Source organism: Sinocyclocheilus grahami, unplaced genomic scaffold (genome assembly GCF_001515645.1).
Source record: "Sinocyclocheilus grahami isolate Dianchi unplaced genomic scaffold, SAMN03320097.WGS_v1.1 scaffold233.1, whole genome shotgun sequence".
NCBI classification, from domain to species: Eukaryota; Metazoa; Chordata; class Actinopteri; order Cypriniformes; family Cyprinidae; genus Sinocyclocheilus; species Sinocyclocheilus grahami.
The window spans coordinates 2,483,459-2,509,133 of NW_015505412.1; the positions used below are offsets into that span (position 1 = coordinate 2,483,459).

Below are 25,675 nucleotides of genomic sequence, written 5' to 3' on the forward strand. Positions count from 1 at the left end.
CCCTGCCGGTTCATATGTACGCATCTAACCTCCAAACCACGCAGCAGATTCATTCTGAATGAATCTCTTCCCAAATCGTCCCTCCCTAACATTTTCATCTCGTTTTTATTTGTTGATGAAAATGTCAATAGATTTACGTCATAGTTTTTGTAATTCAAAAAGACTTTTAGTTCGTTATCGTCTAGTTGCCGTCAGTGAAAAAAATGCCGTTGACGAAAATTATGACGACAAATTATTCGTCAACGAAATTAACACGACTGAAATGCATTATGGGTAGTGTAGTTTGGAGAAATTTGCTCATGCCACGTGTGATCTCGCTGTGCTGTGTAATTCAGAAATGGAGAAAGAACATTTATATTCTGCTTTTATTTCAGTTCATTCAGGTCAGTCCACCCAGGGGTTTTTGTGCACTGTAACTTTGACAACTTTTATCTGCACGAGAGAGTAAAATGGCATGGATTGGCTAACTTTGTCTATCTCATCATTGCAAGAACATGAATTAACAAGCTGTTACGCTGCCGCTAGGACTGATGAAGTGGAGAAAGTAACAGCAGTTATCAAATAAGTAAATTAAGATATTTGCTCAGGTGTGTGCTGGGGTCTTATCTATCGGATTGCAACGTATATCCATTTTGCTAATTAAACATTACACACAGTACACATCTAATTAGAGTTAAGCTAGACAGCGTGGTAGCCCAGGCTCACATAGTCATAACCCACTAGCGTTAAGATGGTCGGCGTGGTAGCCCAGGCACACAAGTTAGTAATACATGCGGTTCACATGGCTCTTCGGAGCAGCAGCAGTACATATGTCTTGGCAATAGATCTGCTTGTTGGGGGGTGTTCAGTGAACATCATAATAATATTAATAATGTAGTTTGTGTAAACGGCATGCTTGCTTTTTTATTTCAGATGTGAGAATAACAGTGTAAAAGAACCTGTTGCAAAGAGAGCCAAAGCAAAGCAGCCCACTTGGTCATTGAAATGGGGATTCCTGCCTGCACAAGAACCTGGACCACAGCTAAGACCATGTGATGCACACACTCCCATGAGTTATTTTATGTGATTGTTATATGTATTCTAAATAAACTACAAACAAAAAATATATACATTTATTTTTTCCTCACATTCTTTCTTGTACCAATTCCCTCTCAGTCACACACCTGACGGCTCATTATGCAGCTCATTATGCAGGCCTTTGTCTTCTCAGGTGTGAATCACAGCATTATTCATGATCATTCATGCCTACTCGCATATACCTTTTCTACACAAAAAGTGTCTTAGAAAATTTAAATCAATATATTGTTTTCTGTGAATGAGTGAGTAAGATGATTTTCTCACAATTTTGAAGCAAAAACTCTAGACGTCAAGATCAGTTCTCAAAAGTCTTGTGATCAAATGTTTTATGGCCTTATTTCAGTGACTTTAAAATTTTAGTTTTTCACTAAGCACACATAACATCTCAAAAACACAATCACGTACATACATGCTGCTCACATATTATTGTAGCCCAGTTTGTGCTGATTACAGTGTTATTAAACTTTAGACATTCAAATGTTTGTAAGCAACTGAAAAAAGTACAAATGTCAGGGCATGTCAAAACTTTTCCAGGCCCCAAAACACCCTCGGACCCCAGAGGGTTAATAAACTTATCCTCCACTGATGCCTTATATTTCCTTTTTGCCCTCCTAATTTCTCGTTTTACTTCCTTATTTACCTGACACTTTTCCAAATTTGTACCTTGATAAAAAAAACATTTCTTCTTATTTAAAACAATGATTTTGTCACCCAAGGCTTATTTTAATTTATTTTTCCTAGGTATCACAGACTCTTCGAAAAGGTGAATATAAGAATTCACAACATCAGCTAACTCTATCTACACTAAGTTTTAAACATTCGGTGCAATCAAAGTAATCTTGTAGCTGTAGGATGTTTTCATCAGTCCATCTTTGAAATGACCTAATGACTGGTTTTGCTCTCTGCAGCACTGGTTTGTAGCTTGGTTGCAAAGAGACTGCATTATGGTCCGCACAACCAATGGGAGGTCTAGGAAAGGATCTATATGCACATGGTTTTGACCCATAACATAAATCAAGTGTTTTATGATGGTGTGTAGGACAGTCGACATAGTGCTGAAAATGTAAAACTCCCTCCAAAGAACACTTGTTAAAATCACCCATAATAAAATGGGGAGCATCCGGTGAACACAATTGATATCGATGCACCGCTTGACTGATTATCTCCGTTGCCTTCTGAACATCAGACTTTGGATGAATGTATACCACTGAAATAAAAAGTTGCTGAAATTCTCTTGGCAAATAGAAAGGCCGGATACAGTCAATAATGCTATATCTGCGGTACACATTTTCTCACGCACAATCACTGTCTTTGCCCGTCGATTGTTCACATACAGACAGACACCTCCTCCTTGAGACTTCCCCTGTGACTGAAGGGTCACAGTCCAGCTGTAGAGGTACCCCAAAAACCATCCAAAGACAGATCAGTGTCACAATCATTCCAGTTTAACCAGATCTCTGTTAGTGCAATCATACAAGCTTCTCTGTACTCCCATAGACAGTGCACATTTGCTTGCAGTTCATTTATTTTACTTCGTAAGGATTGCACATTCGCGAGAATTTTGCTGGGCAGTGGGATACGCTTGAACCCCAACTTTTTTTTAACTTGAGTCGTATTCCACCGTGTTTCCCCCTCTTCCTCACCTTAATATTAAAATCAAAATTTTCATACATTGTATTTCCTTGCAAGTCCTTACTACAATTAGGGGTTGCACTGACTAATCCACTAGTCGACTTCAGTGCTCTGCCATGACGCTTTAAGCTTGACGTCGACTAGTCGCTGGTCTTAGAGGGCGCAACAGGATAAGAAATCTTTGAAGGACTTCCACATTTACGCTCTGTTTCCAAACAGTTTAAATGACAAATAAATGCATACTCTGAAAGCACTCCACAAGACATGTGTGATTATATTAATGGATGCTCGAAATTGAATGGGAGAATGCACATTTTAAACAGTTTATGGTATAGGTAAGTTAATCGTCGTTCTAATCTAATGCGCTGCTGCACTGTAACTCACACACATAGGCTACAGACAGTAGCATACATCTCGCGCAGATGCACACAGAATCATTCAGCACGGAAATGTAGGGGAGAACCTATGGGATTACATTTCTGCACACGAAAGATCATATTTTGAGCGCTCAAAAGTGCATTTTGCACGTGCGCGATCTGAGTTTTGTGGAGAAAACGTTCGTTTCGCAAAGAAAAAAGTGTTTGGAGCGCACGAAAATCAATTTTGCATTTAAAATAAGTTTTTGGATATGTGCAGACCTTCTCTTTAGCGCGTGCAACGTTTCACTAGCTTGCTCACCTGATGCCCACCCTCAGTGTTCTCTAAATACCAACAGCTTGCATGCTCAAAACAACCTACCTTTACAATGTGCCATAATTCCAGCCAATCAGAGACGAGGCTGCTAAATTCTGATTGGCTGCCTTGACAACCAATCACAACATTCCTTGCATTACCTCGACAGCAGAAGAGGAAAAATACAGTGCATGCATAATTATTATGCAAGTTTATATTCTGGTTATATTTTTTTCCAAGCACATTTGACCAATTCCAAACAACATTAATCTTAATAACCACTATTAATCTTGTATTTAATCACTTATAATATATATATATTATTATTCATGAAGGCTGGAAGTGAAAAATGCCTTATATTCAGGTGTGCATAATTATTAAGCAGGTTATTATGAGATCCTGTACTTCTGGAGACTCCAGGTAGGTTGCAGTTCTGGAAAATGGTGGCGCTGGAGACTAAATGGTTCCTGGTGATTTCACACCTAATTCTTCACCTTAATTCCTAATTCTTTTGCAGTTAGCATGCATCTTTTCTTCTCCAAATGTTTTTGGCTGACCCACTGAGCATTTTGCTGTCCAATGGTTATGCATTAACCATGCATGGTTAATGCCAAGCGATTAGTCAACAGAAGATACAGACGGCTGCATGTGAGTGTTTTGCGTAATACTTGTTTATAGATCTGCTGTTGGAATTATTACTTGCTGCTAGGAAGGAATATTTCGTTTTCTGTCTATTTCTACGTTTGTATTTTTGATTGCACTTTCTGGTAATTATAATAATTGCCCTCGGCTAAGAAGGAGCGCGTGTAATTTAATTGCTCCCTTCCTGCGTTTAAGTGCGAACTGTAGTTTCGATTTGAGGAATTGCCCTGCTATAGACTATTGGCTGTGCTAATTAGAAGGCGGCCACAGCGACTGTAGAGTATTTAAACTGCTTGGTCACTACATTGTCTATTCGCCGACCTTAAGCCACCAGCATGTCCCGTTCCACCAGCTTCAATAAAACAAATGTGACTGCTTTTTATAACAACCTGCAGACAGTTTTTGCCCGCTACCTTTTTGAAGCAAAGGACATTTGGAACGTGGAAGAAACCGGTAAAGTTTACAATTCATTAAAACTAAAAAGCTAGAGTGATTCAGTGGTTTAAAATACACGAGACAAATTCATTGCTATATAAAATTTAATAACAGATATAAACTATAGACCTTGATATACATACATACTGTAGCCTATACAGATAAATATATAGTTTATAAAACTATGAGGTGAATAAATATGTAATTATATAAGAACACTACACACACACCTAGCTAAAATAAATACATATACAAATAAATAAATAAATAAATACAGATATAGAGATAAAACAATAATGAAAATAAATATGTAACTATATACAAACACTAACTATACACACACACATCTAGGTATAAACACCTACAAATGTTCATGAAAGCTTATCAAAGTTTATAATTCATTTTCAGGTACCAGTGCCAGGTAAAATAATCGCCACCAAGGGGAAGCGCCAGGTCGGTGCAGTGACCTCTGGGGAGAGGGGGACATTGGTCACCATTGCCCTTGCAGTAAATGCACAAGGCAATTGCATTCCCCCGTACTTCATCTTTCCCAGGAAGAAGTTCCAGGACCACTTTGTGAGAAATGGTCCCATTGACTCTGCTGGTTCTGCAAATAGCTCAGGCTGGATGCAGGATACAGACTTTCTAGCCTTTCTCCAGCCCTTTGCCAGACACACCCGTGTGACCCTGGAGTCGAAGGTGCTTCTCCTCCTCGACAATCATCGATCACACCTTTCTGTGGCAGCAATTGACTTTTATCGGTCAAACGGCATAGTCCTCCTACTATCGTTCCCCCCCCACTGCTCACATCGTCTCCAGCCACTTGACAGGAGCGTCTTCGGTCCACTGAAGCGATATATAAACATGGAAGTAGATCACTGGATGAGAACATGCCCTGGAAAAACTTTGACCATCTATGATGTTCCAAGCCTAGTGGCCATAGATCTGCCACGAGCAGCGACACCCAAAAACATAACATCTGGCTTTGTGTCCACGGGCATCTGCCCCTTTAACCCAGATATTTTTTAGGAGCAAGACTTTTCACCTGCCTATGTCACTGACCGCCCTTCTCCTTCACTGGTACCATGTGGTCCCACACCACATTCCAACAAACACCCACTCAGCCAGAGCCTGTGTGAGGGAGGGCTGCTGCCAGAGTATCCCGGTGGTTCAACCAGGGATGCCTGTTTAGAGTCTGCCATCCCATACCACCCAGCTGTCTGTTCAGGTAAGATAAAATAAGATAGAACTTGGTTAATTTGAGTAAAATAATAACTAAAATAGAATTGTACACGATAGTGATATTATTGTTTGTGTCTGCTGATTAAGCTGTCCCACCTGAAGAAGGGGGAAGATGTTTGCTTGATGTCCCAGTGGGGGCCGACAGGCACACTAGTCTAGGCCTGAGTTCCAGGACTTCTGTCCAGGCATTCATTCTAGAAGCTGTACGTCCCTTTCCTAAGGCTGGTCCAAGAAAGGACATAAAACGAAGAGGCAAAAGGAGGTGAGTGGCATTTGGTTTTTGCTTTGTCCTGAGTAATTTCTTAATACATGCTGCCTGCTACCATGTGGACAGAGAATGAGCAATAACTGCCTGTAAATTTATACAAATGTTGACAACAATTTTTCTCACTTTGAATGTTGCAGGTCAACGGCGATCCTCACGGACTCTCCTCATCTTCGCCCTCTGCATAAAGTAAATGTCAGATCATACCAAGAGGGTACCGTCAGTGCCGAGAAAAGTTGCCTTACCAGTTCCTCTCCAGACAGATTTTACCTGAACAAACCTGTTGTTGGGAACCGTGTCATGCTCAAGGTAGTACCTGTGCATGTTCATTATGAAGACCGTACTTTAGAAACATTACCCAGCATTCTGAGTCACTTACCAACAGATGCTCAAGCTGAGAGTTTGGAACTTTGGTTAGCTCAAGACAAGTCGGATGTACCAGAGTCAACCTTAGGCTTAAGCTGGAACTGTCAGACTGATACCCTAGCGTACAAGCACCGACCTGTTGTATATGAAACTCCCACCCTCAGGAACATCTACAAGGTCCTAGCCACTCAATATGACCCTCTCGGACTTCTTTTGCCCTACACCACTCGAGCCAAGGTCATAATTAGACAACTATGGAATAAGCAGCGGGGTTGGGATGATCCAAACTTACCACCTGAACTCTTGCAGTCCTGGCGCGTCTGGGAGAATGAACTTCAGTACCTGCCAAGCATCACCCTCCCTAGGACTTATGTCCCTCCTGAGGTGGAGAAGGATGGTGCCATACATGAAGTCCACATATTTTCAGATGCTTCAGAACAGGCATATGGAGCTGTGGCATACATGAGGACCACTGACAAAGGTGTCGCTATGGAAACAAAGACGCCAAAAATCAATCACTGCAAATGAGCTTCTCTAATACTTCTTATGAAATTTATTTAATTATAATTGCTATTTGTATTATCCACCCTGCAAAATCCTTGGCCTTTGTAAAATACGGGACAAATCGCGCCCCGTATCTATTTGATAAGGAATGCATAATTTTACCTTTAAATTCCGTATTTCCGTATTTTAAAGGGTTAGTTCACCCAAAAATGAAAATTCTGTCATTAATTACTCACCCTTGTGTTGTTCGAAACCCGTAAGACCTTCGTTCATCTTTGGAACACAATTTAAGATATTTTTGATTAAATATGAGGGCTCTCTGACCCTCCCATAGACAGCAAGGTAACTACCATGTTCAAGGTCCAGAAAAGTACCAAGATGATCGACAAAGTAGTCCGTGTGACATCAGTGGTTCAACTGTAAAGTTACGAAGCTACGAGAATACTTTTTTGCGCAAAGAAAACAAAAATAACGACTTTATTGCGTCACTTGTGGACACACGTTCACAACAGTATCACGACGCGAGCGTGTGGTGGCGCTGACCCAGATCCGGCATTTATCATTATACTGTCGTGAACACGCATCCAAAGTGACGCAGTAGAGCCGAAAATGCGAATCAAAAATATCTTAAATTGTGTTCCAAAGATGAACGAAGGTCTTACGGGTTTCGAACAACACAAGGGTGAGTAATTAATGACAGAATTTTCATTTTTTAGTGAACTAACCCTTTAAGGGATGGGTGGCAACACTATGCTATGGTAACATCTTGGATTTATTACTGTTACACTCTTTTGTTTGGTGTTCCTGAAAAGCAACCTCACCGATTGCAGTTAATTTCAAGTTAAGTTCTTTTGGTGCTAGAGCCTTTAGTTGTGGAGCGCCAAAATTGTGGAATTTCGTTTTACCCACTTTTAGTGACTTATCACTTCAGTGCTTAACTGAAGCACAGCTAAAAAGAGTTGGCATAACCCGGATATTGGCTTATTTCATGTCAGAGTGACTGTCAAGTATGTCCAAAATTTATTTTTGAGTAACTTTGTGGATCAGTCAGTGCTTAAGTGGTGACTCAGTCTGTGAACTGTTGCAAACAATTCAGTCCGATTTGGTGAACTAGTTCAAAAGAACAATTCGTTCACAAACATCTGCATAACTAAATCTGTTGGATGAAAGCTTTTTCAAAGGTCAGCTGCACAAAAGCAAAGTCTTCTGTGACAGAAGAAAAAGCAGGTACAAGTGAAACACTGTCTTTCGGGACCATTCAGCAGTGTTCTTAAGCTGTTATCACTATAGACCTCATTACAGCTCAGGTCATTACAACATATCATTTGTTCAGTCTTTCCCCTGTTAACAGTTGGCAGTTAGCTAATGCCTCAGACACACTGATTTCTTTCCAAACAAACATGCTTATTACCAATTAAAAGGCTAAATAGAAGGTCTGTTTTAATAATTAATGACAGTGTTAATTACTTTCACCAAACCTAAGGAGCCACCAAGGCTTAAAGCCATTCCGCAGGTAAACAGCTAAGCGAATCACAAGGGATGAGGTTACAATTTGATTGGCATATTACCTAACAAAGACTTTGTAGAATTGTTGTTCTGAACATGATGTTTTTATGAAATCACTTGAAAAAGCTGTATTCGTATTAATTGAGTCTAACTATTGTATTGTGCACACAAAACAATAGATGTCTCATATGTGGCTTATCACCTGTGATCTCGATTTATCTCTCAATCTGTATTGTCTATTTAGGGTTGGTTTCCTCATATTGCATCAACAATAAGATATTTGCAGTACGCAGTGAACTTAATATTGTCACTCATCAAAACCAGTAATTGCATTAATAGAAATCACTGTAGTGCACATACAAGCCATCAGTGGTAGCAAACAAACAAACAGATTTGATCCCTGTAATTGTAAATTATGTAAAGAATGTTTCTTTAGTAATTAAGCAAATCATCAGTGAAAAGATATGCCTAACAAAAAAAATAAAAAAAGAATATATGAGCAAACTATTATATAAGACAAACTATTACGTTTTATTTTCCATTCACTTTGAGGAATGTAAATTTTCAGCTCTTACAAAAGTTCTCTGAATATGAATGAAAACATTTGCAATGAACATTTAATATATAGCTGTAAAAAATTATATGCCAGGGTAACAGTTGCAAATTTAGCATAAATGAAACTGTCAAAGTGTTCAAAGTTCAAAGTGCCACATGGGCATTTAGCTCTTAATTTGTTAAAGCTATTGCTGATTTATTCACCATCTTTCATATATGTACAATGTTTATTTGAATGAACTTGCTTTCTATTGACAAATTGCTTTTTGCCACAAAACCGTTTGGGCTAGAATTCACCAACATGTTGTCCCATTGGTGTCCATGGACTATTTTATGGACAGTCCATGGACATTAATAACCCTAACCTAATCAGTATGTATCTAATTAGGAAATAAATGGGCAAGTTTTTGTTAAAGGGTTAGTTCACCCAAAAATGAAAATAGCCTGTGTTTTACTCACCCTCGAGGTATCCTATGTGTATATGACTTTCTTCTTTTAGATGAATCCAATCGAGTTATTTAAAAAATTGTCCTGCTATTCCAAGCTCTGGGTTGAGTCAACGGGTGTTTCTGTTGAACAGTCCACAAGGCGCACATCCATAATAAAACGTGCCTCACACGGCTCACAAGAAAAATATCCATATTTCAAACGTAATAAACACTTTTCTATCACTTCGGTTCAAGTTCCGGCGGATGACTTAGGATGTCGGCATTGCATGATTAGTGACGAATGCGGAGAGAGAACAAAACAAAACGCCGGTCATGAATTAGAAGTACAAACCGAGGATTTGTAAAGAAAAATGTTCGATATAAGCTAAGAGGAGACTGGTTTTCCTTTGCTAAAGTAAGGAAACTTTGCTTCCTTTGCTTCTATAAACAAACTCGCGAGATTAGCATCTCAGAGGCACGCGCTGCGTATACCGCGTATGACAGATAGTGAGAGAAAAGTGTTTATTAAGTTTGAAATATGGATATTTTTCTTGTGAAAACGCATGGATTCGCTACAGGAGGCCGCTTTTCACCCTTTATTCAGTACATTAAGTTGCCACTAGAGGGCGTAATCTTCAAATACATTTGTAGAGGCCTCTAAACCCAACATTCCTGTACTGTGAATGAAACAAAAATCATCATATTACCCCCCCCCCCCCCCCCCCATCTACACCTCTATCTGCAGCATCAATATCACCACACAGTGCTTCAAATCAGCATCTCTATGCTGAAATAAAGAGAAGAACAAAAACCCTACAAGGCTATAATACAAAATGTATGCACAAAACAAAGTAACAATAATTGGGCACCTTTTAAAAGTTACACAAAGAACTGGTGCTGAGGTAGACAATACAAAAAAGTAAAGCACGACAAATGTAAAACCATTTCGACACCAAGAACACAGTCTTGTCACTAGAACAAGGCAAATGGAGCGAAAATGGCCGTTTGGTCCCACGTGGATCCTCAGTCCGAGTATTAATTTGTGTAACAATGGCACAAATATGGGCGCACTGAGTGACATGGCTACTTCCTGTCTGAAAGCAAAGTAAAACACAGTGATACAGCGGCAGGGATGCCAAGTTTTCACTTACATGCTGACCTGTAGATGTATTGCTTGTGGCAACCGAAAAAAAAGTAGCTGAAAGCGGTTACAAAACTAAACGTAGTTTCCATAATGGCAAAGAAAGTGTAGTGTTTATCCTAAAATGTATATCTGTGATGTTCTGTGAGTAAAGTGAAGGCATCCCTGATTGCCTAAGAGCACAGTTCATATCAAGGTGACTTTGCATAAAGACACAAATACAGGGCAGAAGATGTATCAAATCATTTACAGGGTGTCTGTCAGAGCAGCTCTTTGTTGCTAACCGGTGCATGTATTTAACACTGAATAAGTCGACCACATTGACTCACACTGCACACACAAGGACCAGTACAGACCGTATAGGTGACTCTAATCTTACAGTGAGCGGTGAACACGATACAAACACACAGATACAGCTTTACTTTTCATGTCTTACAGGTCGCTTGTGCTCCATGACCTACAGCTCTTGGCGTTAGTTCACTCACAGTAATTTTATACCCAAAATGTGGAATCATCATCATCATCATATGAATTGACACCCAGCAGCAATGACTACAATATGTCTTTACATACATCTACTACTTGTATATGTTTAACATTGCAAAATAAGCACAAGAAAACAATTTTCCACTCAAATCAAGAACAAGCACAAATGCAAAAGATACTGTAAAAATATTCGCCTCACTCAAAATAAACAAAAAAGAATGGGTCGCACAATACCCCGTACAAGAATACAACATATTCCCTTATCAAAGTGCCACGTTTGGCTCTTGTCGAGAGATTTATTTTCACAGAAAGTCACCTATTCGTTTTTGTTTTCTCTAGCGAACTTCCCCACGTAACTGCACGCATCAGTACCGCATCTCTGATGACTTACCGCTTGAATAATTTTCACATAAAAACATCATTTTTATTCACATTGTTTCAAGTTTATGCCCTCAAGTATCTAATAACTAAACATTTTCTCAACGCTATTCTAAAATCATCTAGAATGTATGCATCTACCCTTTCAGGTTGAATATGTTTCATCGTAAGGAGTGTAAATATAATAACGAACGAACCGGGCTGTTTTTTTCTAGCGGATGGAAACATGAGATTGGGGCATAATTGAAAATGCTAGTTACAAGCAAAACAAAAGTGTGCTTTTGCTTTAGTGCAAAACTGAGAGCAGAGTAGAGGTAGCCCTGAAACAGATGGCCGAGAGGCAGATATGCACACTAGTACTATGCTTACTGATAAAATACCACTGAATAATTCACAGACCCAGACGTAATTTAAGATGTGGTCACAATAGCCAAATTTCACAGTAAATATCACGAGCAAAAAATGTTCACTCTGTCAATACTGTAATGATGGGAAGACCCCGAGGTGGTGATTTTCGAATGAATGCATAAGATGTTATTCCTATGAAAACGTATGATTTTTAGAAAATAAACATAAGCATGAGGGTCCATCCCTAAACATAACCATCAGTGGGCCTTAAGCAGATGAAGCACGGCTCACACAGAAGTCACTTTCAAACCATCTTTCTGTTGGTCAATGAGGCAAATTCACATGACCAAGTTGAACCCGTTGCAAAATCTGCGAAAGTGGAAATCTTTTGCCCTCATGTGAAACTCCTGATTATGTAGATTCCTATTGAAAAGATTGGATTTCCAACCCGATCTCATGCCAAATCGTAACTATTTTATGTTACTGATTTTGTATGAATTCGTACGATGTGATTTGTTACGGAAATGGACAATTGTTTAGAAAAATACGTAAGCATGAAGGTCCACCCCTAAACTTTACCATCAGTGGGGTGTAAGCAGATCATACAAAAATTTATAAATAAGATGTACAAATTTACATGAATAATTAGTCACAAATTTGCCAGAACATAAAATAGTTACGTATTGGCATGAGTGTGCATTGTAATTTTGCCTGTTGAAATTCACCAAAGGCAAATGTGACCACGCCTTTACTGATTTTTTAAGAATACTCCAGTAGTGCAGAAAAGATTTAAAAATAGTAAAACACTTTAAATGTAAAGTACTACAGTCTTTTTGATAACTAAAACATTTACTAGTTAACCAAAAACATAAACACATAAGTGGCAGATACATAGAATGTTGCGAACAAACGTTCCAATTCTGCTTAGATTTTGCGGGATCTCTCGAATTCTGTGTGGGACTGATGATGTGGTATTCTGAATGCATTGTGCAGCTTTTAAACAAAGCTCAGCAGGAAATGAGGGACAAAGACTAGTACAAAAATAAATCATGTGCGGTAACAAAATTAGGCAATTCAAGTAAAACGTTCAAATAGAGATGACAGAACACAAACTAAAACGGCGAGCTAACTAAAGGAATTCTCAGCAGAAGACTGCAGAAACATATACTGCATTGTGTTTTTTAATTGTAAAAAATAATAATATGTAATATGAAAATAATTCATAAATTGATTTCCGAGTATGATATTAACATTTCATTAGACTATAATGCCTGCAGTTGCAAAACTGTGATTTTGTCATGTTACCATGTGAAAGTTCAAATAAAATCAACTGACATGCTGTATTATTTGGTGTGAAAGTGACTGAAATGAAAGCAAATCACAGAGATTCACCTCTCTGGCTTCGTCTGAATGCACTAAATGCAGAATGTGGTGCTGAAAAAAACAAAAGTGGGCCTCTGAAACTCTGAAAGTGCACAGTGTAGTTATTTAAGGTTGAATAAATGTCCCTGAACATCCACTATAGTTGCTTGGCAGCACAATTTGGATGTACCTCTGAGAAAAGCTGTTTTGTTAAGCACTTTATTACGCTTTAAAGAAAATGACTCTTGGGTCCAATCCTGTGCATTTCCTCGCAAGTATTTAAGTATATAAAAAATTTTTTAAAACATGAAAATTGAGTACTAGAGAACCTAATAATGAACTTAAGGGAGCAATTTACTAAAAAAGGGCATAATTTCATTCGCTAATGTGTTCAGCTCTATTTCATCATGTGTGTGAATTTTAAGCTTTGGTCCACGTTTTTATTTGACTCCGAATAGCTCCATTTAGACCCCATGAAATCAAAATATGAGGCTTTGAGTCCATGTGTGTGAGCTTTAAGGTTGCTAGCGTATTCTAAACGTTGACCTTTCGCGGATATGCATTTAAAATCATGGTTGTGATGCAACTAAAGACTATTGGATGATCCCTATGACATTCCCCACCACTTGGAGATTTCATGGGGTCTTGAAAGTCTATGGCTTATGGGTTGTCCATGAAAAAAAAGTGCGGGAATCCTTATTTGAATAAAACATTACATAATGATCATGCAGTGAATTTCTCCAATTAATAGGGTGGAATGCAGACAAATGGATTCTCGTCACACTTTCAGAAAATTCGTATCCCTTTATCACATATCACATTTTATAAACATTTGTGAGTGCAGTTACATCCTAAAAATGTGCACAAATGCATGTCACAAACAGAAGGTCAAAAAAAATCCACATCACATTTCATTACTTTGACCACGCCCTCTCACCATCTTTGGCTAGGACCAAAAGCAAACCTTCAAGTGAATTGTCTTTGGGCGTATCTTGCCACTTTCCCATTCAGTTTTGTTGCCCTGTCTCACACGTAGCAGAGGTACAGGTAGGTCTTCTCTATCCTCCAGTCTGGGGGCACGTCCTCGGGCTTGTGGGCCTTCATGTGCTTCTGCATGGACGAGAGGCTGGGGCAGTACTCCTGGCAGATGGTGCACTGGTAGGGTGAAGCGCCGTTGTGGGTACGCAGGTGTTTGATCATGGCGGAGTAGTCCCTCGAGCGCTGGTGGCACAGCTTGCACTCAAACGGCTTCTCACCTGTAGAGAACAAGTACAGAACATTTCAAACTACCAATCATGTGAAAATGACAGAACCCGCTGTGTTGATTAAAGTCAGCATGAAATGGGAATCACAGCTCATTTTACTTCCATAATATGATGGATAATGTTCGGATCTATGAATTTATTCCAGGGTTATTACTAAAAGTAAAACTAAAATCATATAAGAGATTTTTGTTACTTAAAATAAAATAAACAAAAAATAATGGTAATAATAAAATGTAAATTAATTAAACAATTAAAAATGACAAAAATACACACAAATTTATTGTATTTCATTACTTAAATGTTAACTGAAATAAAAAATTATATAAAAAACATCTTATTTCAGCTAGTTGAAATAAAATAATTAGACATTTCTCATTTACGTCAAGTTTAACTGGTACTACAATAAATAAATATAAACTATTAACTATGCAGAAAAAAAATATTGAATGATAAAAATGCTAAAAACAGCCAAATTTGTAAAACGAATTAAAAACTAATAACAGAAAATATATAAATAAAATCTAATTCAAAATACAACTAATAAAAACACATTCACAGTTTTCACAGTAAAAACGAATAAAAAAACCTAATGATAAAACAATGATACTGAAATAAAACTGATTTCTGCATTTAAAAAAATGCAATTCATAGATACAATGACTTAACCACCTATGCTGTAATGAACATCTAATAATTTCTGAATTAAAATTATTTTTTATTTTTTAAAATGAAATTCTTGAAAAGAAAACCTTTTAAGCAGTTTCTTTGTTTACCATTTCTCAGAAAATGTTTAAAAATATAAAAAAATAAACAAAACTGCCTCATTGCTTATTAATTTGAAAAACATTTCTTAAAGTCATGAAATTACATCACAGAGAAACACAAAACTGTGACAAGGTCAATAAGACTCTTAAAATATCAGATAATTTGACCCTTTTATTTTAATTAATAGTTTGTGATATTTCTAAAACATACTTTTTATCTTGAAAAATGTATTTAAAAACTTTTTTTTTTTAAATGTTCAATGAAAAAAAAAAAAAAAGACTGGCCAATACTGATGAAAGGTTATCATGATAGCAAGATTCTAGATTCTAGATTTCCCATACTAGCTCTGCTTCCTGTCTGATAAGGTGAAGTTAAGATGCCACCTGCTGTCCAGGACAGGAACGACAGATGTGTAGAGCCGTGGATGTGTGCCTGCCACTGAGCACAGCAAACAGAGTATTGATCCACCATTGACAGCAAGTGTAAATGTCAGTGATTCTCCGGCTGGTTGTGTGAAGGAGCAGTGGCCTTTCAGCCGAGAGTTTCTGCTCTTGTTATCTTCACCTGCCCGGTCTCATGGCTGCAGCCCCGCTTGACACAAAGACAGCAATTATTTGACAGGCCTCCTGATAGGTTTGCTTTAGCAGCTGCCTTATTGAGTGCCAGAGAGCAGCAGCAATCAGCCTGTAATTCCAGCTCAGCTGAAAGATTTAATATGCCATCATGACAGAACAAAATAGATACAAGGAATTTAATTTAGCGTGGACCTGAAAATGTCAAGATCTGAATTCTTCAGTGTAAAACTGTGACCTTATAACGTAATACAATTCATTTATCATTTTATAAAGCTGTTGCCTTGTTTTACTATATCATATTTGCTAGAAGACACCATGCTGGCGTGTCAAAGATATCTAACTTGGAAGAGCAGGTCATTGTGTTTCCAGTGTGTATTTATTAACCTGTGAGCTTCTACGGCTTTGGGAATCACTGTTAAAAGTGAAGCGGTCATCAGCTGGACCGCAGGTCTGTGCAGATGAGGTGAAATGCTATTTAAGCTGCAGAATGAATGTGGCTGACCTGTGTGGACGCGGTAGTGGGTCTCCAGCTGATGCTTGAGGCTGAACTTCTTGCCGCATCCGTTACATTCATAAGGCTTCTCTCCGGTGTGGATGCGCTTGTGACCCTTCAGTGTGCTCTCGTCACGGAAGCAGCTGCCGCAGAACTCGCACTCGAATGGATGGTCACCTGTCGTGCAGAGAGACAATGATAAAGTTATTCATCTGAATGCATTTTTAATTGGAAGTGGTGTTTTTATTCTAGAAAACATTAGATTGGAGAAAAATGGGCTTTTCATCCGTAGAGCAGGGAATTAATAATAAATAAAATAGACAATGGGACCAGTGTAGTGTGATTCACGAACAAATTACTCTCATGAGCCAGTTCCTTTTAGTGAATCACAACCGTACTGTGCTACCAGTGTACAGTGTTGAAATCCAGGGTGTATGACGTCATTGGCAGGCGACACAATGACACTATGGACACGGTCCGTGTCACTAGTTAAAATTGCTTATTTCTCTGGATTTAAACATTCTTCCAAACATTTGGGATAATGTAAGTACACAAGTCAGCAAAATACACTGAACAAAATTATAAACGCGACACTTTTGTTTTTCCCCCATTTTTCATGAGCTGAACTCAAAGATCTAAGACTTTTTCTATGTACACAAAAGGCCTATGTCTCTCAAATATTGTTCACAAATCTGTCTAAATCTGTGTTAGTGAGCACTTCTCCTTTGCCGAGAAAAATTTTTTCATCTAGTACTACAATTTTATTTCAATTAAATAATTTCAATTATTTCAAAAAATATATTTTTTTAATAGTTTTAGATTTTATAAAGCTTAAGAATAACAACACTGAATCAAATAGGAATCACAACAAATTTAATCAAATCAAGAGCTTCCTATGAACTGGAATTTAATTGAATCTTTATCAATACCTAGCTCTATTTGTACATGGTTTCTATATGGTTAAAGCTGGTCATTAGTTGTTCCAAATTGGTTTAGTTGGTTGACTAGTTGCACTCTCAGCTGGCGGGGGCTAAGAATGACCTGTTTAAGCTGGTTAACCACATTTCATAATATAACTTGAACTAGCTGACCACCTTAGTCTGGTATGACCTGGATTTTCCTGTCAATTCATATTAAACAACAAGACTAACATTTCCTTAGTGATCACAAAGAACAATTTATTTTTTCTGTTGTATTGTTGCAGCTTATAAATAAAAATAGCCAGTGAGTTGCGCTCAGATGACAGAGTTATTAATATCGAGTAAACATCACAAGGTGCTGAAAGGGAATTATCTGGCACATTTCTCTCCACTGGCTGTTCTAATGTCAGTGATCAGTACGAGTCTGATATGTGGTGATTTCAAACGCCGGCCGATTGCTAATTACTTTCCCGTTCTGACTAGCAGCCCCTCATATCATTTCCTCAGACAGCAGCGGCATATAACACTCGCAATATTTAATAAATTCCAGCCCGGGCGCCGTGGCTTTAAAGTAATCTGCGGTGACCTATGCTCTTCATTATCTCCCTGTCCAAGTGCTAGCCGTGCTCGGGAATAAATTGCATCTCTTGTTATGTTCCGTCATGCTCCGACTTAAACCCTCCTCTTAAGAGACAATGCAGAAATTACCTGAGCGCGTTCTCTAAGCCAATCGCAACCCGACATTCACATTCAAATACACTTCTGCCTGAGATGAATGGGTTTCTATCTGGGCTAAGAGAAAAAAAAGCAGACTGGGAGAGATGAGATCCCTAGTGAACAGATATGAGATGATAGATAGAGAGGCAGTCTTTATGCATCTGTATCAACTTATCCGATGCACCTTCTGAAAGCCCTCCAGCCTGTCTGTCATTAAAGTTAATTGCCCAGAGGCGGGCAGCAGGCAGGCCAGACTCACAACACCACAGGCATGCTAATGCGCTAACGCCGTCTACTGCGTGTGCATTCTGAACATGTCACTCGCACTGACTACACGTTGGAGGAAATATCCACAGGTATCAGCTTCGGTGCGTTTCAATGCTTGAATGTCTATTATTGTGCAGACAATGTCAAACTGGAAGTTAAACGAGGTGTCAAACACATGTTTAAGTGTTTATTGACAATAGTACATTTTAGGTTAGACACTACACTCTTAAAAATAAAGGTGCTTCATGATGCTATAGAAGAACCTTGTTGTCTAAATGGTTCCATAAAGAACCTTTAACATCTGAAGAACCTTTCTGTTTCCCAATAGGTTCTTTGTGGCGAAATAAAGTTCTTCAGATTACAAAAACGCAAGAAAGAGATGCTTCTTTAAAGAACCTTTGACTGAATGGTTCTTTGTGGAACCAAAAATGGTTCTTCTATGGCATCGCTTGAAGAACCTTTTGAAGCACCTTTATTTTTAAGAGTGTACTGTTCCATAATAAATAAAAAGGAGTGATTTTTACATAAGCATTGTTAAATATTGAATAAGCTTTGCCTTGCCTGACAAAATGGCTTAAAAAGTCAAGGCCGAGCGACCTGCAGAGAATGTCTGTGCCATAAGCAATGTGAGCTTTGTGCTCTGTACCATCAAACACAGCTGTGAACATAGACAGCCGCCACTGTCTGCAAATGGCCTGGCAGTGAAATTGAGAGCGAACAGGAATGGCATATTAATGAGAACAGGCTACATGTGCAGAATGAAGAGAGGAGCAACTGGAGACGCACGCAGCCCATTGTTTGATTTGCCCCTCACATTGTAAATACAATGCAGATGGTATGAAATATACAGGTAGGTACTTGTTGTGTTGGGGCAAATTACATCTAAGGTTCTTTTTTTATTTATTAGTTATGTTTTTGTTGTTGCATCATGAAATATTCCAGCTGAAAAGACTGGTAGAGCTGATGATTTATGCTGGTTAGTGCTGGTAGATCAATATCATTGTTGTTTTTTCTGATGACGGTGGCTGAGCAACGGAGGCTTTTTGGGTAAGCTAGTTAAGAAGCCCTGTAGTTAAACTACACTCTTAAAAAGAAATGTTCTTTATTCACATTGATGGTTCCACAAAGAACCTTTAACATCCATGGACTCTTTCCATTCCACAAAAGGTTCTGTATAGTGGAAAAAAAAGTTTTTTAGATTAATATAGTGTTCTTCAAACTAAGAAAAACATGGTTCTTTTAAGAACTGTTCACTGAAAGGGTCTTTAGGGAACCAAAAATGGTTCTTATGGCATTGCTGGAAAAACCCCTATTTGGAACATACTAGCATCCAAAGTCAGCATACATTGACATGAACAGTAACGGGCAAAGGTCTGGATTTACACTCACATCTCACACAAGATCTTTTGAATTTCTTGCTTTTTAAATAGCATTTTGATTAAATAGAGCAAATTGCGACCTAAAAATTGTAACCAAAAGTCAGAGACCTTCAATATGACCTAAAATATTTCTCATTAAATTCTTCCAAAACCAAATTGATATCTGATTTCTGTTTTCCACATAAAGAGCTCTCGTTAGAGCTCATACTGTATGCAACAGTTGTCTAATTTCTTTCTGCTTTTTTATTTTAGGATAAACATCTTAAGACTATGTTTATTTAAATGAGGTGCACCTAAGACTGTCAATAAGTCTCCTAAGTTTTGAAAGGATTTCTAAATTGCCAAAAATGTCAGGGTTTTGGCTTCGTTTTCCAATTGACAAGTTCTCTACAGTTCTCATACATTATATGTATGCATATTTGCATGGATGTGACCGTTCTCTGTAGATCCGATGTTATTGCACACCATGACTGGGCGATTATGTAAAATGCCTGCATGTTATTGGTCAGACTACTTTTCAGTTATTACCTTCAAAAAAGTATGAAATCAATAGGAAAACAAAACCCGGACATTTTAGGCAATTTAGAAATGCCGGCCAGGAAGTGTAAAAAGTATAAAACACCACAATTTTAGTAACTAAGTTTATGCCCACTTCTGTAAGTTGTTTTAAAACTCCTGCAATTCAAGTGAAGAAAAATAGCTACAGAAGTTGACATTTACTCAGACTCCGTTAGGAACGTCAGAATGTCCTTTCAGATGTTGTTCTGGAAAAACTCATGTAGCAGTCTGTGGCGAGATGGAGTGCATACTTAATGCCTCGACTCTTTAAAAAAACAACCTCGCTTCATTTCTGGCCTCTCTTATCAAAAATGTACATGTTGAGTCTAGACTTCAACTGACTCTGACAATCTTGCTGGTATTTCAGGTCAGAAAGAGCAAAAGCGAGAGAAAGATGCACTCTTGCAAGTAAATGGAGTAGGGGAGATTTTTGTGCTCTTTCTGTTCACTGCCAGACCATATGGATTTAATCATCTCTGTTTGCCTAGTTATGAAGGAAAAACAGAGATAACTGTTAAACATGCTTATACAAAAAGTACACTGATATAATCTGTTTTAACAAATTATAATGGGTGTCGATTCATATTTATTTAGTTTCTAGCAAATGTTTGCAGGAGCATGTTTAATATATTGTAATCCTACCTGTTGCAATAACAAGAATAAGAATGCACTTTCTCAGTGCCAGCTTACCAAATGTCCTTCTTCCACCTAAATCCCCTCTTTTTGTCATCGTTTTTGGGTCATTTGATAATTGAATTGTCACACTCAGAAATACATTACATTATGAGAATGGTAAAAAAGGTCAGGTTTGACCTACTGTCTGTAATAGAGGGGCTTGACTTAAGCTTAAAGTTACCCTGAAGGAAACGATGGGGAGAAGTGATGTAGAGAAAGAGACAAAAGACTGTCAGAAGATAGTCTGAGCCTCAGATGGGCCACCCACTGACTGTAGGGAGACAAAGTTTTGTTTACAAGTTACCACACTGAAAGAAGTCACTGGATTGACAAAGTCTGAGAGGTTTTTGGCTCTGAATATTTTTTCAGAAGAGGAGCTTGAGTAAGTTAAAGACACAATATCCATTATTTGAGCAAACGATCACTCTATTTGTTGCATGCCAGCCATGATAGCACTGCCTTTAGCATTAGCATTGACAATTTATGTGTCAGATATTAGGCCCATTTCTATCTAGGTGGGTGATTCTTTGGCATAAATGTGACGATATGTACCTGACTTTGTCAATACTCAAAAATCTGGCTTGTCTGAGGTAAGTAAGAGGTTTATATAACCCTAGCAAGACTATTTGAACTTGCTCCTCCTAAACTGTTTGAAACTTTGCCACATCTCAGCTTGTGGCCCGCTTGCCCTTTTCTGCATTAATGTGCTTTTAGATGACTCAGATATTGGCGGTTTGAGTGATGTTCAGGTAAAGCTCACCTGTGTGCAAGCGGAGATGGCGTTTGAGCGCTGTGTGGCTCGGGAAGGTGCGTTCACACTCGCTGCAGACATAGCTGCGCATGCCGGCGTGAATCTCCATGTGCTGCTGCAAAGCCTTCTGGGTCTGGAAACGCTTCCCACATAGGAGACAAAACACTGCCATGTCTGAGCCTGAAGATGAGAGACAAAATGAGAAGGCGTTTGGGAGTTCAATTAGTGTTTAGTGCAAAGAATGCATAATTTGGATTTTAGCCATTTTGCAGTTATGCACATTTTAGCAAAATGAATGAATAAGTATATATGTTTCATAATGGATGGGGTTAAAGAGACTTAGATGTATTGTCTTAGTTTCTCTTTTCTGCACAAAAAACAAACAAAACAAAACAAAACAGTGCTTTCAGTATCTATGGCCAATCAATAATGTATCTTTCAAGTAAAGCTGTCTCTAATTTAAAATCTTTGTGAAAGCCCAGTGGTGGGCTCGTGAACAGCAGGCTGGGATTGACTTCTCACTCAATCAATCAGCATTTACGACAGAGCTGAGAGTAAAAAAAGCATTAGTGCCTGAGACACATAAAAATGAACCTCTACACTTCACTGACAGCTCATCTGTAATGTGAGTTTTGTGTAAATGTACTCTGACAAGTTGCCCAATTTCTCTTCCATTCTCTCCAAGTTTAAGGGCCAACATTGATTACGAAGGGCCATTCAGGGGCCGGGAGAAGATATTCAACCTTGAAAACATTTTGACTAAGATCAAACATACAAAAGTAACATGTTTTATGGGTTAGGGTTATAAAAAAAATGTAAAAAGAAAAAGAAACATTTCAGATTCTGCACTTTTTCTAGGTCACTATTCAAATGTAATAAATTTGTGTCATTGATCTTTGTAAATATGGTTAGATGTTCTTACTTCAATAAAATAAAAGACATTTAGGGAATAGTAATGACAATAATAAAATAATAATTATTATTATTATTCCCTGTTTTACTTTATTTATAGGACAACAGCAACAACAACAACAACAAAAATAATAATAATTATTATTTTTATTATTGTAGTATTTTATTTTATTTTTTTGTTAAATAAGAATGCAAAATGGAAGCATTTTCATGGTCTCTTTTGGATGCCACCATAGCTCAAGAATCACCAAAAAAAAAGGCAGAAGAAATACATTCAAGGCAAACCTCGCTGTGAAATACTGCAGAAATACAAATGATGACACATTCTTGAGCTTCATTATATCAGACACATGACAGATATTTGTGTTGTCAGCTCTTTTCAGAAGAAAAAAATAACCAAGGCAATCCAGCAAAGGCATAAATATATGAGATGACTGTGGTAAAGTAAGAGAAAGCACGAGGGGAAGAGAGAGAGGGAGCTTAGCTTCACTACTGTTTAATGTCTTTAGGAATAATTTACCTCTACAACTCCAACTATTTATACCATCACTCAGTTCCACTGAGAGCATCCCCCTGCTTCTATTTTTCCTCCTTCTTCTCTCTCTCTCTCTGTCTCCCTCATTCTTTGTGTCTAGCTCCCAGCAGAGCTTTAATGGTTCTGAAGTGGCTGACAGAGTAGCTTAAGCCGGGTGAATAGGGCTGTTAATGGAGCCAGCTCCTCTCTCAGAGTGAGTGTCAGAGACTCTCCTCAGCAGCTGCTCTGCTCTGTTTCCCACAGACTCTGTTACCCACAGTACACCTCACCCAGACACACAACAGGAGAAAGAGCTGTGTCACCAGCTACTCCTGCATGTCAAAATGATGAGAGCATTTGAAAAAAGTAAGTGCCGACTGTGTTTTCCAACAAAAAGACATCAGGGTTGGGCAAAATATAGAGTTTAATAATCGTCTTACTTTCAATTCATGAATGGGAATGTGGATTGCACTGCCCACGTGCTATACAATTTTGAATTGGAAATACAGGAAGAGGAATTTAGTCAAATGCAATTAAAACAAAAATACATTTATGACAAGGGAATTTCTTAACCAGTTTTGTGATAAAAGTATCACGTTTTCCAAAAATTATTAAATTGCACGACTGTTTTCAACTTTGCTAATAATAAGAAATGTTACTTGAGCAACAAATCAGCATATTAGAATGATTTCTGAAGCATCATGTGACACCGAAGACTGGAGTAATGATGCTGAAAATGCAGCTTTGTATCACAGGAATAAATTACATTTAAAAAAATATTAAATTAGAAAACAGTTATTTTAAATTGTCATAATATGTCATAATATTACTGCATTTTTGATCAAATATATGTAGCCTTGGTGAGCATATAAAAGACTTGTTACAAAAACATTACACAATCCTACCAACCCCCAACAGTAGAGTATGTATAAAATAAACATAAAAACATATTAGTATTACATTAAATACTAATAAGAATGAGAAAACAAAATATAATGCATATTTTTTTAAATAAATGCAGCCTTGCTTAATTTAATGTTGTGACCAATCAGAATCAAGTATTCCAGAGAGCCGTGTAATAATTCACGAATTTCTGTAAAAAAATGTTTTATATCTCTGTTTTTGGTGCCTTTAAATCAAAAATATCAACTTAGTAAAACAAAATTCAGAGAAAATATATTGTATGCTATGATATAACACATATGGGCTTTTAGAGATGAAGAAAGGAAAAAATGGAGAGGAAAAGTTGAAGTTGGGTTGTTTGGCTCATTGTTTGTGAGTGGGGTCAGAGGTCAGGAGCACAGCAGGCAGATGTGAGAAGATAGAAAGGACCCACCTGTCCCAGAATGCAATGACGAGAAAACAAAAAATATCATTGAACACAGTAAAATAATCTCCAGATGAGATTGAGATGAGATGTTTCTTACATAAATGCTGATTATACTGTTGTGTGGATGTAAATCATATAGTACAAACAGGCCATTCCTTCATGAAATTTTTGCCAGTTTGCCAAAAAATTTATTCAAATGCTCCAGGATGAAATACTTAAGGTTAATCGTAAACATGATTGATAGTAATGGCAATGCAAACCAGCACCACTAATGAAGAAAAACTCAAGCAAATCATGTATTAACCATTTGGTTATTAGACATGGAGGTCAAAAGGCCATGAAGGCATATTTTTCTCTTTTGTGTCTAGGATATTCTTTTAGCCCTGCTCATGTAGAATTAATGAAGAAACACTCTCTTGAAGATAACACATTAATCATAAAGCACCCTTTAAAAATTCATATAAACCACAGACTCCTATTTTACATGCAGAGCCAGAGCCACCTTCCCACATCACACCTGGACTTTAATGTCAAAACTTTGTTTAAACAGATTATCTGGCGTAGAACCTCTTCGCCTCTTAAAACGAAAATACACAAGAAGCCAGAATGCTTGTTCTGGCCCAATATCATTTACAATGGAGAGAGAGGCTGCATGCATCTCCCCAATTCTTACAAATCCCCTTTAATCAGATATGAGAGGAACAGAGAAGAGAGCGCGGGGGGAGGACGAGCATTAGTAAACACGAGGCTGTTCGGTGCCTTCATTGGCATTCCAGTAGGGTTAGAGTGCTGCATTTAAAATGCTGCCTGATGAGGACTACAAAATCAAACCATTTGTTACCACTATTGAGGAGCCTGCAGGCAACAGGCAATTAAATTGGAATTAGTGCAGGGAGATCAGATACAGATGATTCACACACAGAGAGGGGGAGCTGTCAAAGCCCGAGTTTCATTTCGTTTGGAGGGGACAAATACTTCAAGAGTAAACACATTTATTCCTCTGGCTTGCAAGCTCACCAGCCGCAGCGAATATAACTCTGCCATGATTCCAAACTGGATACGATTTACTAACATAGACTGTAAATACAAAAAACAAACATGCGTCTCAAGAACAGAATAAACACATCATCACTGGAATGACTGTGCCAGCTCCAAATGAAAGCTGCAGTATAGCATTTTAACAGCACCAAATGAGAAAATAATGTCCCCTGTCTGCCACAGTTTGGGCCAAAGGTGCTCTAATATACCCTGAGTTGGCATTCCCATCATCTCAATGACTGTTGTTCAGCTGGAGCATGCAGATTTGGATGTATATGACTTCATTTCTGCCATCTTTGCTTCATGGGCATTTTTTATGCTTGTTTTCAGCAAATCACCTGAGATGCAAATGCCATGTGACAGATTATTCCGTGTTTAATCATTAGACTACCATGAAAAAATATGCATTATATATATATATATATATAGAGAGAGAGAGAGAGAGAGAGAGTTTATTTGCAAAAGCTGTTTTTTTTT

The 25,675-nt window shown here is 38.0% G+C and overlaps 1 protein-coding gene and 1 long non-coding RNA gene across 2 annotated transcripts in view; one reads left to right on the forward strand and one right to left on the reverse strand.

Moving 5' to 3' along the window:
* Positions 1-1,640: 1,640 nt before the first annotated feature.
* Positions 1,641-4,015, forward strand: LOC107597606 (uncharacterized). The gene is made up of 3 exons (XR_001610476.1): positions 1,641-1,698; positions 3,329-3,339; positions 4,004-4,015. It is a non-coding gene; the product is annotated as an uncharacterized lncRNA (long non-coding RNA).
* Positions 4,016-10,290: 6,275 nt separating this feature from the next.
* The window catches only part of LOC107597519 (zinc finger and BTB domain-containing protein 16-A-like), a 56,489-nt gene continuing 41,104 nt past the window's right edge, over positions 10,291-25,675 (reverse strand). The window contains exons 5-7 of the mRNA XM_016288616.1: positions 21,414-21,584; positions 16,147-16,314; positions 10,291-14,295 (exon numbers count right to left, since the gene is read on the reverse strand). Of these exons, the coding sequence (XP_016144102.1) occupies positions 14,066-14,295; positions 16,147-16,314; positions 21,414-21,584 (569 nt within the window). The 3' untranslated portion in view covers positions 10,291-14,065. The remainder of the gene's footprint in view (positions 14,296-16,146; positions 16,315-21,413; positions 21,585-25,675) is intronic.